Below are 15,367 nucleotides of genomic sequence, written 5' to 3'. Positions count from 1 at the left end.
TTTTTTGTACTTTGAAACAACTATACAATTATATTCCAATATTCAAAAAAATATAAAAAAAATAATTATTGTACATGCACAAAAAAAATAAAATTAATTAAAATTATTTTTAAATTCAAAATACGGAATTAATAATTTAAATAGCAAATTTATATATGTATGTATTTAAAATATATTCATATAAATTGTCAGAATGTGAATTGAATAAAATATTTAAAAAACAAAAATGATCACAAATTTAAAAAATATATAAAAAAAAAATAAAATTAATTAAAAGAAACATTAAATTAAAATAAAAATTTATTTTAAGGAAAACTTTTTATTTTTCAAATAAAAGTTCAAAAATAATAAGAAGGGCTCTTCTACTTCATTTCAAAAGGTCTACAATATCAATTTTATGAATATTTATTAGAAAACAAAAAAAAAAACATTAAATATACTTGAAATTTATTTACAAAAAATTTTATTAATTCACATACTTTTGTGTTGTATAAAAATCAAAAACAAAAAAATTGTAAAATTGTAAAAAAAAAAAAAATATTTTACAATTTAAAATTAAGAAATCAACTTGTAAAAAATTTATGTACTTAATTGCATACGTTTGTATACATAAAATGTACGTATATTACGCGTTAAATCAAAAATATTTTAGAATATTTTAATTAAAAGAAAATTATTTTATAAATACAAAGGTGATTTTAACACATCTGTACAGTCTCAGTTTGAATTTTAGCGCCAAAATTATAGCTTATAAGTATAATTTGAATAAACTTGTTTTTGTTCAATATTAAAAATACTTTACCGTTAAATGCATGCGGTTTAAAAAAAATTTCTTATACAATTACTTTTGAAAACAACATGTGCAACAACCGCAACGGAATCCAAATTTTTTCAATTTGTTTACGTTCCTTTGCGATTGCTGTTCGAATTTCAGAGATTGATAGAACAAATAACATAGGGAAGATTTAGGAATCACAAGCAACAATACGGAATTTTGATTGCATTTTAAAATTACTCTCAAAATATTTTAGTTAAATTCAAATATAATATTGACGTCAAAAATATGCTCGGAACTGATCATGTTCAAATATTAGAATCAAAATAAAATTTTTGAGAAAATTTAGTTAAATTCAAATTGTATACCGGGTACCAAGGATAAGAAAAGTTTGACATTAATCTTAAATAGGCACCGTTTTTGCATCAATTTTCATATTGAAATTGTTGCATTTCGGTTATATAAACTCAAAATCAAAGAAAGAGAAATTCGCAGAGAGAGGAGAGAGTGAGAGAAAAAGATCTTATACAAATGATGGTGTAAAATGAAAAAAAGTTCAACACTTTATATTGTTGACATTGTAATTTTTGACATATTATTCAAATCAGTTTTTTTTCAGCAATGTCATGTCATATAAATAGCGTATGTCATTAAGATGTACTGCAGTTAAATGTAAAAATTTCCATACACAATAAATACTTAATTTAACTGTGACAATTTGTGATTCGAGAACTTTCTAGAATCATAAAAATCTAACACAAATATACTTTTATAATTGAAATGATTGTACTGTTTGCGTTTAGAAAAATTGTTATATTAGTAAATAATGTACCGATTCCTATGAATAGATTGTACAACTACAATTATTATTATTGTAATATAGTTTTATAAACCTATATGTACATGATTATAGTATTTTTAATAGTTCAAATAATATTAAAATAAAAAATTGCCATAAATTTAAAAAAAGGAAACTACTTAAATTATTTTTTTTTTTTTTTAATATTATTTTAATAAGTGTAATAAATGCTTATTAACTATAAAATTTCGTAAAAACAAAAAATTGTTTTTTTAGGGCACTTGAAAAATAATTTTAAAAATTAAGCGGTCATTTAAACAAAAAAAAAATTTATTTCAGACTAGATTCTATTCTTAACAAATTTTTTACGCTAAATAATTTTATTACTATAACAAAAAAAAAAAAAATATTTGAACCGCAAACAAACAGACAAAATAATAATGAATAAAGTGTAAAATGTAATTTTTTTTTTATTTTTAATATAACATTAAAATTAAAATAATTAAGAATTTTAAATATCTTTTTTTTTTTTTTATTCATTAATATTTAAGTAGAAGTATTTATTTTTTAACTAGAAATAAAAAAAAAAAACAAAAATATTTTTATTCGATTTTTTTTTTTTTAGGGTACATTCAACGATATAAGTATGATTTTATTTTCTATATAAAAGTTCAAAATAGTGACCTATTTTTTGATCTTATTATGGTTTCTTTTTTTTAAAATGGTCTCAAATAGGCAAATGTCAAAATTTTTATTTAAAAATATATGTACGTAATTTTAAGGTTAATTAATTTTACAATTTTACATATTTAATTCAATTACATATTTAATAAATTCTTAAAAACTATGTTATTAAGCAGGTATAATTGGATAAGTATAATATTAAAATTAAAATACTTATTTATAATATTCAATTTAATTCAATTCGTTATATACAGTTATACAGTTACATAATTAACAGAACTATGTAAAATTACAGAATACAGAATTCTTATGTGTTCTATATAAAACTTATCGTATACGATAAAAACTTATCGTATACGGTATAAATTTGTTCACCGTATATAAGTTATTAATATCGTGCAAGTCATTATAATCGTACATAAATTATAATTATTATGTACATAAGTCATTATGTCGTTCAAGTCATTTATATCGTATACAAGTCGTTATTATACAATTTACAAATAAATATTATCGTATATAAGTCTGTATTATCATAAAATTTACTATTATGGTATATGAGTCAATATTATCGTGTATATATATCATTATTATCGTATAAAAATCATTATTATCGTATAATTTATTATTACCGTATATAAGTTAATATTATTACATAAGTCATTATAGTCGTATAAAAATCATTATTATCCTATATAAATTATATTGTTATATCATATACGTCATTATTATCTTACAAATATAATAAAGATTGCAAACTTTAAAGCAAATTTATTATATTTCAGTTAATATTGTTCGACCTATTCAATTTTTCGACCGCAAACAAATCAAATAAAATGAAAATTTGAAAAAAAAAATGGTAAAAACACGACATCTGGTCATCTTGTGGCGAGAATAATGAGAATGAGATTTTAGCAACAATTAAATTTAATATATCTACTTTATTGTTGGCAAAATTGAATTGCCATACGACTACGAAATTACATTTTTAAGTAACAGCCATCCAACTTACAACGTAAGTGCTATTAATTTAATGATATAAATATTATTTAATAATAATTCACAAAATAACTAAATTAATTATTGTTACATAATCCAAACAAATTATAAAGATCTATACTATCAAAAAATTTAAATAAAATATAATCAAAAATTGATATTACATATAAGGCGATTATTACAGACTGCATAGATATTCTGCATATACTTATATGCATGTAAAGTGAATAAAGAAAAAAAAAATTTATTAAATATGTAAGTATGATCAAATCTATTTAATAAATTTTTGTAATTTTAAATTGTGAAAAACCATTTCTTCACAAAAATCTTCCTTTTTCTTTTCTGATTCTTTTCTTAAGTTGTGTCCCTTATTATTCAAACACGATGTCTATGCATGATGCATAAATACTCATTCACTCACTTTATATTATGTATATATGTATATGAAAATGAAAATTATTTAAAATATGTATATAAATAAATCATATAATCGAAAACCCATCTGATCACAAGGAAAAGAATTGAAGAATAACACAAATAGTATGGGTATTTTTTTTTTTCTTTTTATAAAATATCTCAAAAAAAAAAATTGTGTAATATTTTTAAATATGATTAATAAATTAAAATTTATCAGAATTGATCAGAAAATTTAATAAATAATTTAATATTCTTTGTTATTATAATATATATATACTCATATATATTATAATAACATATATATACAATTATTTTTGGAATGATATCGAGAACAAAAAGACAAAATGTTTATTTATTATAAATAAAATATTATTTTCAAAAGAAATATAAATAAATATACGGAAAATTAAACTATTCTGAATTAATGAATTTATATTTGTACTATACACACATTGGACACAGAAAATTTATATGAAGAAAATATAACAATAAAACAAAAGAATAATATAATATTACTAAATCATTTATAAGTATTACGTGATTTATCTATATAAAAATATCTAAAATACGCCTGCTCCCGAAATTATTCAAATTGAATTTAAAATGCAATTATTCAATTTTGAAATTTGTTATTATAATGACAAATCAATTGACCATCTTCATTATTCTTTCACCAATTACTTATTTTATATTAAGGAAAGAATTACTCATAAAAATATTTTGCATATTATAAAAGTTTGAATTAATTTCAATTAAGTTCAGCAGTTATAGCATCATATATACTAATAGCGAATATTTTCATTTTGTTACAATAGATCCTGTTATCACATATGTAAACTGTTATGACATTAATTGTCATCATATTTATTATTTATATATGAAAAGGCCAAGAGAAAATATTTGAGTTTGGAAATGTTAAAAAGTAATTTTTTTTTTAGTTTTATTTTGTATAATAACTAAGAAAAATTGTGAATGCGATTGAGTCGGATCTTAAGCATTTCCTCAGTTATATTTTAATTAAAAATTACTTATTTAAATTAAATACTCGCAACCACATTCATAACCAGTTTAAACTTCCTATAATGTGTGTTATAATAAGACAAATAACCAAAATATCTGTTGTTCACCGAATTTTTTCCATTATGAAGGCAAGAATGTGATTCCAACAGATCATATGATAATACAATATGTCCAATTCAGAAGAATCCCAAAAAAAAGAACTAGAAATGCAATACAAGCTGTTTGTTATTTTGTAATATTAGTGGCAAGCTTTTCACTTTCATTTCATTTCTTCTCGATTTGGCATCTAATTATGTATTGCAACATGGTTTACTTAATATTATATAAGTAAAATGCACTCAATTGAAATTTTTTTCCGAATAATGTGATAAATAACGTACACATATAAAAATATTAAGTTACTCTATATATACTCGTAAAAAATTATTTTAAAATAATTTTGCATCCGCACACATTTCAAATCATATAGAAAGTAGAAATCGCCATAGAAATACCGTAATTTTTTTTTAATAATAAGTATTTAACGATCTTCTTCAGATCCCATATAAATATCAAAATTCAAATATTATAAATTTTGTTTAATATTATGAATTTTTAATGGTTTTTTGTATAATGTTATCATGGTAAAAAATTTTAGAAAACATAAAAATATTTTATTATATTAATAATTTCCAAAATATTTGACATTGTATCCTTTATTATATGGAGTCCCGCATTTTATACTCTGAACGCCCATCTTATCAAATTATATTACACTTGCTAAAATTAGTAATATTCAAATGTAGTCATAGATAATATATAAAGTGTTATATGAATAAAATTTATTGTATCGCTAGTGATTTATTTAAAAAATAAATTGAAACATTATTAAGTATAATAAAAATGATGAATATATTTTGAGTATATATGAGTATGTAAGTATTTTAATTTTTCTATTTTTATTATTTTATTTAAATATAATATTGAATATATATGGGAATGACTATGGCTCATTTAACCTATTGAATAAAATTTTGTTACAAATAAAATTCATAAGTATAATAAAGAATTAATTTGCCTAAAAATACAAAAAAAAAATAATAAGTAAATAAATAAATAAAATTTTCTAATTAAATGGAATTGAAATCAGGTCAATTGAAGGTTGAAATCATTTCATTGTAGGTCTCAAACATAAGTAAATAAATTCTGATAATTTCTATATTTCAATTATAAGCTCAGGCTAGTATAGTATTTTAAAATTTACTATTAAAATGCATAATTCTGTGATTACTAGCAACAAAGTATCTAAGTCAAGTTTCGAATTTTATTATAAATTTGAATTCGTTGTAATTTGATCTACATTCTATTAAAAAAAAAACTAAGTAAAGTTTGTTTTCCACTTAAGCAAATTTTTCTCTAAAACCATAGATTCTTCAATAAATCTAGCAACAGTCTCTGCAAATAATTAAATTTTACTACTAATTTTATTATTTCAATATTAACATTCAAAGTTAAGTACTTACTTCAAAAAAATTTCGGAATCTAAACTAAATAAATAAGTATACGTATATTATATTGCTGCAACAGAAACAACTCGTAAACGCCAAAAATTAAATTTTCTGGGAGAGTTGAAAAAAAAAGAAACAAATATTTCTTGCATTAAATATTATTTTTGTTCTACATTAATTCTAATTAAATTATTGGAAATATTTTTTCTACAATACCTTTAAATTCATTTTTATTTATAAATAAACGTGTGTAGTAAAAAATGTCTTTAGAAATTTAAATTGCAAAATGTCCTCTAAAAATATTCAAATTTAGAATAAAATTCAAAACATTTAAGTACTTAAATTAAAATTAATATAAAATGTTAAAAATGAACTCTTTTTCAATTCCAACTTTAATTTGAAAGATCTACGGTTCTATTTATTCCAAAAATATTTCATTAAATCCTAGTCAAATCAAATTAAATTCAATATTACTTTAGTTATAAAAAAATTCTACATCTAGCATGTGAAAATTTTACCAAAACAAAATCTATACAGCTGTTCCTATTTTGTTAAATTATTAAAATAAATATTTAAAATATAAATTCTATCTTAATAATATTATGTTTGGTATGTTAAAACGTGTGCCGACTTCATTAATTAAAAGAAAAACCCCCAATATGAAATCAGTTGATTAACCACTCTTGAAATAAAAAAAAAAAAATAGAACAAAACAGGAATCTTAAAAAAACCATTTTCAAATATAACATGAAAATATTTAATTCATACACAATTTATATATATCATTTGATATATATATACATAATACCGTTATATATATGTATATATCGTTATATATATAAATATACTGTTATATATATTCCATATATTAGAACAAAAAGAAATAGACAAGTCACTTTTAAAAATTGTCTAAAACTGTGACAGTTTTCATCTCAACCATAACACAATTATATATATACACATTACATTTACATGCAAACATACATGTATATATACACTTCTTTTAAAATGTAGTACACTTTTATTTAAGAACAAATTTATGTAATCTACGTATATGAGTAAATCTAATATATAAGTAAATATATATATGCATTATATTCACATTTGTTATATTTATAATATAACAATATTATATTTGTTATATATAATATATATATATATATATATATATATATGTATATATATATCTGTATATATCATAAATGTGAATATATAAGTAAGTAAGTCTAAAAAATATTTTCATATTATAAGTAACAAAATTTCAATTTAAATTGATCGAAACAACTATAAAATATTTGACTAAATACAAATTGTGTAGAATGTGTAAAAAAAAAACAAACAAAACCATCACTAATGGACTTTAATTGTCATTTGTTCACAAATCAAAAATAAAAAAAAAAAATCAAATGTACAAATGGCTATAAATTATATTTTTTGACACAAAAAAAAAATAATTAAGTCAACAAATTAATTTCTATAGGTAAAGCAAATTTAAATTTATTTATTCATACTTTGTATGCATATTTAAATTTTCTTAAAATTATAAAAAAAAAAAATTCTTTTTAACAAAACAAGAAAATCCGACGGAAACACACGTGTTTTTCTCATTTTTACCATTGAAATTCTTTTATATAGCTTTGTATTTTAATTATAACAGAAATGGAATGTGTTCTATATTATTTTCTTATTAATTAAGTGCTTCCTCAAATATAGAGAATTCTGGACAATAAGTATATAATAATTATACAAATCTATGTAAGGATTTAAAAATCTCATAATTGCTATTAAAGGAAAGCCAAAATTATTTTGAAAAATTTGTCGAAATTTTTGAATCATTTTTGAATTTTTTCTATAAATTGAATAAAATATATAAGTAAGTAATAATAATTGATAATTTTTTAACAGGAATCATAATTAAGAATAAGTAATATTCTACTTCGTTCCTCGGAGATACATGGGGCTGGTGCATGATATTGTGGACAATCAGCAATTATAATGTAAGTATAGTAATAATAATGAAATACCAAAATATGTATAAGGAATTGAAGTTATTGAAATGTATAACAGAATTTATACGCAACAGATTAGTGTGTACTTATTACCAAATTACCAAGTAACAATTACTACCACATCAAGTTCACTTAATGAAAATTGTTAAAAATATTCCGAATTATAAGGCATTAAATATTATTATAAAAATTTTATAAAATATATTAAAAACTTTTAAATTGAATAACAAGATTTTAGAATATTTTTGACCCAAAAGGATAAGTTCAATTTTAAGGAATTAGTGGGAATAATTACGCACGGAGTAATAAAGCAAAAATATTGAAAAAGTTGGAAGTATGTTTACTAAAAATCCAACATAGTCCAATTTCCTTTCATACTCAATATAACCATGAATTTAGAAATTCATTTCATTCATTTAAAACAAACGGCGTCAAATTGACAAAATAAATAAATGCCAGACAAAATAATTTGTTCGAACATAAATCTATAGCTTGGAAGGAATGGGATTACAATTATTATTATTGGGTCATGCTCAGAAATATACACCTCATAGTCAAATAATCAGAGAAGTATATCTATTATATTGGAAAGTCAATAGCTATCAAACATAATTTATAATCTTACTAATTAAATATTTACTATTTATGTAGATCAAATTTTGTTCATCAACTAATATAACACAAGAATATTTTAATTAAATTAACGAATTGGAGGACATTTACATGAAGAATAACAATGGTCATTTTGTATATATTAAAACTTGATAATATTAAATTATATTTTTAAATAATTTGTTTAATTATTTTTTTAACATGACCATTACATTTATTTTATTACATATAAAATAACATGTATAAATTAATTAAGAACAAAAAATAATAAATAAAAGTATGTTAATAATTTTTAACCCACTCATTTCATGAAATTCTTTATCACTTAATTTAAAAAATTTTTTGGTATTTTTGTATATAAAATATATAAGTAATTATATTTTATTTATGTATTTAATTAAAAATTTATTATAGCGCATTATTTATTTGACATTTTTAATAAAATATAAACAAATTTAATTTAATTAAATTTAATATTGATATTATGAAAAACTGAATGCTTTAATTTATTGCATGCCAATTATGAGTTCAAATTATATAGAGAAGACACAAAAAAAAATGCCATGTTACAGCTCATATAACAGAAATGCAACATTGAATTTTAAATGTACAGATTTGAATGTAATTAAAAATTCTCTAAGTATATAAAAAATTTTTAGTTATAACGGTAAATACATAAATTTATATACGTATATATATATACTAAATAATCACCAAATTAGAGGGCGCTAATTTCAATTAATTTTTATATATTACATATATTATTTATTTTAATTTTAGAAAAAAAAACAAGAAAATTTATTTTTAATTAAGATTATTAAAATTTTTTAATTTTATTAAATTTTATATTTTAATTAATATATTATAAAATATACTAATTATATAAAAATAAAAATATTTTTTTTTATTTTTTTTAAAAAATTTAATTCTAATTTTGCCAAAAATATGTCAAAATCTTTACTGACCATTTATTTTAAATTATATCGCACATAATAATCTTAAATATTATTATTTTTTTTATTTTTTGTAAATTACAATAAATATATTTACATTATTATTATTAAATATGTGTAATGAAATAATTGTACAATGTAAGTAGGTATTTGAAATTATATAATATTTATATATAAGTGTTATACGTATATAATTTAATTGCAATTATTTCGATATATTTTAAATAATAAATAAAAAAGTTGGTATAGGCATAAGAATGTTATTTATTAAAAAAAAATTTAAGTCATTTAACAGATTATTTTCAAAAATTATTTACGTATATACTTAATATTAATAAAATATTTTAATATTTGTAAGTGTACAATAATAATGTGAGTATACCTTGTGAAATAAGTACATCTTAGTATATTATCAACAACATAATACGCAAAAATTGAAATTTAAATTGGAAGAACTTATTTGATGAAATCTAATATAAGTAAGTATAGACGTAATATAATATATAAATGTTTATTATATATATATATAATCCTAATAGGTTTTGGGACAGTAACTTATTAATTATTTAAGTATAAGTATATGCACAGAATGAATTAAAAACTTATTTCGCTTGCAAAACGAAATACAAATAAAATTTACAGTTTCACACACAAAAATTATACAACAACTTAACTTAATTACATTTAGTAAGCCTTACATTATTTGGCCTAAAATTCTAAAAATTTAATTTTACTCTCCCACCAAAAAAATACAATTTTACAATTTAAAACTTTTTAACTTTTCACTATAAGTACATATTCAAGAATATAGATCTACAACATCAACAATTTTGAATACTAAGACAGTAATACTACTTGTACAGAAAAATCAATAAAACAAGGACCTTTACTATGTATATTTAATTCAATTTTCATATTTGCATAAATGGAAACGTAGTACTATACAAATTGATTGATACTATACCTTACCATTTTTTCGAGTAAGGCCCCATAACAAAAATCCTATTAAACATTTAAATTTTATAAATAATCTTGCCCTAAAGAATTGGTTGGTACTTGTACTGCGTAATAAGTAATAATTAATCGAATAGTATTTAAAAGTAATATGATGGTGGAGTAAGGAGCCAAATATTCGACCTTTTATTCAACATTTTCACTTTCTTGTTATTTATATAAACAATTTTTTATTATTTACTTAATTATGTATATGATTATATGGATTAATTATTAAAATAACGTACTTACCACGTTCAGATCTAGTTCGATCTTTAAGTTGTTTAACAATTCCATATTTAACAGTTCCAAATTGTATCATTTTATTGATAGTATCTGCATTTACAATGAAATCACTTCGCATTTCACACAATTTTTTTTTTCTTTTCTGTTTTATTAAAATATCGGAAAAATTTATTATTTATTTATTTATTTTTTTCAAAATATTTAAAATATTATTTATTTTAAATATTTATAATTAACAGAATTAATTTGTAGAAATATGAAAATTTTTTTTTATAAAAAGAAATTTGTTTGTGAATTAAAATAATTTTTTTTTTTTTTGTAAATTTTATTTAATAAAATTTTTTAAAACTTTTCTCTCTTTTCTCAATTATTCTTACATTGCATATTATTTTTCTATTTTAAAATTAATTTAAAATAAAATTTTTATTGTATTTTATTTATTGTTATTAATAATAATAATGTAAAAATTAATTATTTTAATTATTTTGTTTTTTTATTTTCATTAGAACACGAAAAATTCTTGTATAGAACAAAAAAAAAAAAGAAATTCTTAATGTAATCGTGAAAATAAAATAATTTTTTTGTTTGTTTGTTTGTTTAAAAGAATTTCCTTTTAATATAAAATTTAATAAATACTTAATTATATTTTTATTATTTTATGTTATATTTTTATAAAATTCTCTCATGTATATTTCATTTAACACCAATATTTTTCTGTACATATATCAAAAATTAATTCATTTTTCTCTATTAAAAATAAGAAAAGAAAAATATTTTATATAATTTAATAAACTAAATAAATTTCATTCATTCTTTAAAAATGTTATTGTAATTCACGATGTAAATATATATGAATATATAGTTATATTTGTATAACACTTATTTTTTTTTTGTTTTTTAATTTTAAATTATTTTTAATATTTAATTTTGTTTTAATAAAACCAATTAATACCGGCACTGTTGTTTCTGTCTCTTTATATATATGCTTACAAATTAAAATTGTTATATTATATGATAAATTTCAAGTTATTAATCATGAATAAATTAAAATAAAATTTATTACTTTTAGATTTAATATTAATTCAGAATATTTAAGTACATATAATTGTACACAAGTGTATATATTTTCTACTTATTGTTATATAGTTTATAACACATTGAAATTTATGTAAAAAAAATTAAAGGTATATAAAAATTTTTTTGAATATACAAAAAAACACAATTTTGTATAATAAAAAAAAAATATTTAATAATTAAAAAACTCTTTTCCTTTTTTGTTTTTTTTTTTTTAAATTGCACAATAATTTTTTTTTTGCGTATTAATTATATTTAATTAATTTTATAATTATTATATTTTAATTTTTTGTTTTGTTTCTGTAAAAAAATTGCAATTAAATGTTGCATACATACAAAATATATGCATATACCGTTATAATATGCACTTAATTTTTAATATATAATAAGTACTTAGATATATATATATATAGATTTATGTTTACAAACATAATTGTAATATAATATTATAATCATTTATAAGTTCATATAATAATTTCATAAAATTATAATAATAATTATTGTTGACATTGTTGATTGTATTGTTCATATATGTATAACACTTTTATATTCATATTTATTAATTAATTAATAATATTACTTAAATTATGAAATTTTATTAATATTTATTAAATTTTTTCATTATTAATTGTTAATTGTATATAAATGGTATTTTGACTGTTATACAAAATATTATAATTAATTATTTTAAAAATTATATATATATTTTTTTTTTCAAATTTTTCATATTTATTGTTTATATTTTTTATTAAAATTAAATTTATTATTTACATTATTTATAAAACTATTATTATACATTTATTAATTGTTATAATATTTATTATTATATTGTATATAACTTGTATATTGAATTTTTTTTATTCATATTAAACGTGTGAACTGAACACGATTCCATCATCAACTGTCATATCATTTTTAATTTTATTTTTTTTTTTGATTTAAAAATTTATATATAATTTTTTTTTTTTCATATACATATTTCAAAAATATAACAACAAAAATTAAATAAAAAGCAGAAGAAAAAAAAAATTCAAAACGAAACGAAATTGAAAAAAAAAAAAAAATGAAATATGTATAAAAATTTATGTATGTATGTATATATGTTGTATTATTTTAACATACTTTTATACATATATATATATGTATATATATAGGTAAGTATAACAAAAATTATATATGAGAACTCATATAATAATTTTTTTTTGTCTTCGTTTCTCTGTTTTTATTTATTATTTATTCTTTTTTTTTTTTGCTTTTTTATTTTTTGTTCGTTTTCTTCTTCTTCTATTTCTTCTTTTTCTTTATTATTATTATTAAGTATAATATTTTGTTGTTGCACATATACCTTTATTTGTATGCATATAATATATATATATATATTTTTTTTAATATTGATTGTTATTAATGTGTGTATATTTTAAGTAATATACATAAGTTATATACAAATAGTAGTTATAATTTATTTACAAAATTTTTGTTTAAAGTAAACAATTTTTTTTTAATTTTTAATAAATTCCTTGTATATAGTATATATATATATATGCATTTCACTCATACAATTTGTTTTTATGTAAATTTATGTATTGTATATTGTAATGTGTTTTTTTTTTTTATATTTTGTTCTACTTTATTTAATATTATTATAATATATAACATTATTTATCGTCATGTATAACAGAAAAATATTGACTTCTATTGTATATAATATTAAATTTGAATCTATGCTATAAACACGATTTGTTTTGATCTTTCATCCTTTCTTTATCTCTCAGCTGGACAGTTATATTAATTTAATGTATACATATATATATATATTGTTTGATTACATATATTAATTCTATGTTTACTTTTAATATATATTTATATTAAATTATGATTTATTAACTTTTATTCATATTTATTCTTAATTGTGAAGTTTCTGTTGTTTATTTGTGTATTTATTTATTTGTTTTATATAAAAATAAAAATTAAATATTTTCATACCTATGTTTTGTATTTTTATTTATTTTATTTAAAATTATTTGTTTTTTATTAATATTTAAATGTTTATTATTTCCTTTCCTTAATTACATACATATATTTCTATTTTATTATTTATGAAATTGTAAATTTATATTTTGTATGTATATATAGAAATATTTATTACACATTTAATAATTATTAATTTGTACTTGTAATTTAATAGAATTTAATATTAGGAAAAAAATAAAAAAAAAAAATTTTAATTTTTCTCTTTTTTTTTTTATTTATTTAAAAACGAAATTATTTTTTTTCTTCGCTTATTTTCTTATATTTATTATTATTAATTTTTCTTCCATCATTCCGCCGTTAAAATAAGTTTTGTTGTGTTAACAGAACGCACGTTGGAATCACACTGACACACCGTTAAACAAAAATCACTCAACATCACTACCCTCAAAACTTTTTTATTTTTATTTTTTTTTTTGTTTTTCATATTATTTCTGTCGTTGCTTTTTTGCTTTACTTGCCTATACATCTCATATTAATATACAACAAGAAGAAAATAACAAAAAGAAGAAAAAAAATTATACACCGCACCATAAAATTCACAGTGTATTGCTTTGCTTTTAGAGTAAAAAAAAAAAAAAAAACAAAATAAAAATATAATAACAAGAACAACAAGAAAAAAAAAAATTATATTAACCAAACAAAACATCGAATAAAAAAAAATTTTCAATTTTTTTTCAAAAACAACAACACAAACAGAGCAATAGAAAAATTATAAAATAATAATAATAAAAACACAAAACAGAAATACATAAATAAAAAAAAATTGAAAGACGGCAAAAATATAAATATTTTTATTAAAAAAAGAAAAACTAAAAAAATACAAAAATATAACAATATAACAAAAAGTATGAAAAACAACAACAACAAAAAAAATTATATTTTGTATACATACATCAAAAATGTTAAAAAAAGCAAAACCTCAATACTCATAAACAAGAAATCATATTTATGCACACACACTCATAAAAAGAAGTCAAAAAATGATCAAACAAACAGAAAAATAAATAAAAGATAAAATATTCAAGAAAAAACGAAAAAAAAAAAACAATGTATAACAAATAAAATAAAAAAAAAATTATATGATATTAAATGAAAAAGCTAAGTAAAAAAGCAACAAAACAAAAAAAAATCCAACCGATACATAAAAAGAAAAAGAGAGAGAGAAAAAACGGAAAAAATTACAAAAAAAAAAAATTTTTTTTGAAATGAAAATCATGTTTAATAAATTCGAAAATATGAAAATGTCATAAAAACATACAGAAAAGCAA

At 18.6% G+C, this 15,367-nt stretch overlaps 1 protein-coding gene across 3 annotated transcripts in view; it reads right to left on the bottom strand.

The window, feature by feature from the left end:
• LOC129605414 (homeotic protein spalt-major) overlaps window positions 1–11,182 on the bottom strand; it is a 38,922-nt gene extending 27,740 nt beyond the window's left edge. For all 3 annotated transcript variants that reach the window (XM_055515193.1, XM_055515173.1, XM_055515184.1), the window contains exon 1: window positions 11,001–11,182. In XM_055515193.1, the coding sequence (XP_055371168.1) occupies window positions 11,001–11,112 (112 nt within the window). In that variant the 5' untranslated portion in view covers window positions 11,113–11,182. The remainder of the gene's footprint in view (window positions 1–11,000) is intronic.
• Window positions 11,183–15,367: the final 4,185 nt, after the last annotated feature.

This window comes from Condylostylus longicornis, unplaced genomic scaffold (genome assembly GCF_029603195.1).
Source record: "Condylostylus longicornis isolate FDR11 unplaced genomic scaffold, ASM2960319v2 ptg000002l, whole genome shotgun sequence".
NCBI classification, from domain to species: Eukaryota; Metazoa; Arthropoda; class Insecta; order Diptera; family Dolichopodidae; genus Condylostylus; species Condylostylus longicornis.
The sequence above is the reverse complement of the archived record's forward strand: the minus strand, read 5'-3'. Positions and strand labels throughout refer to the sequence as shown.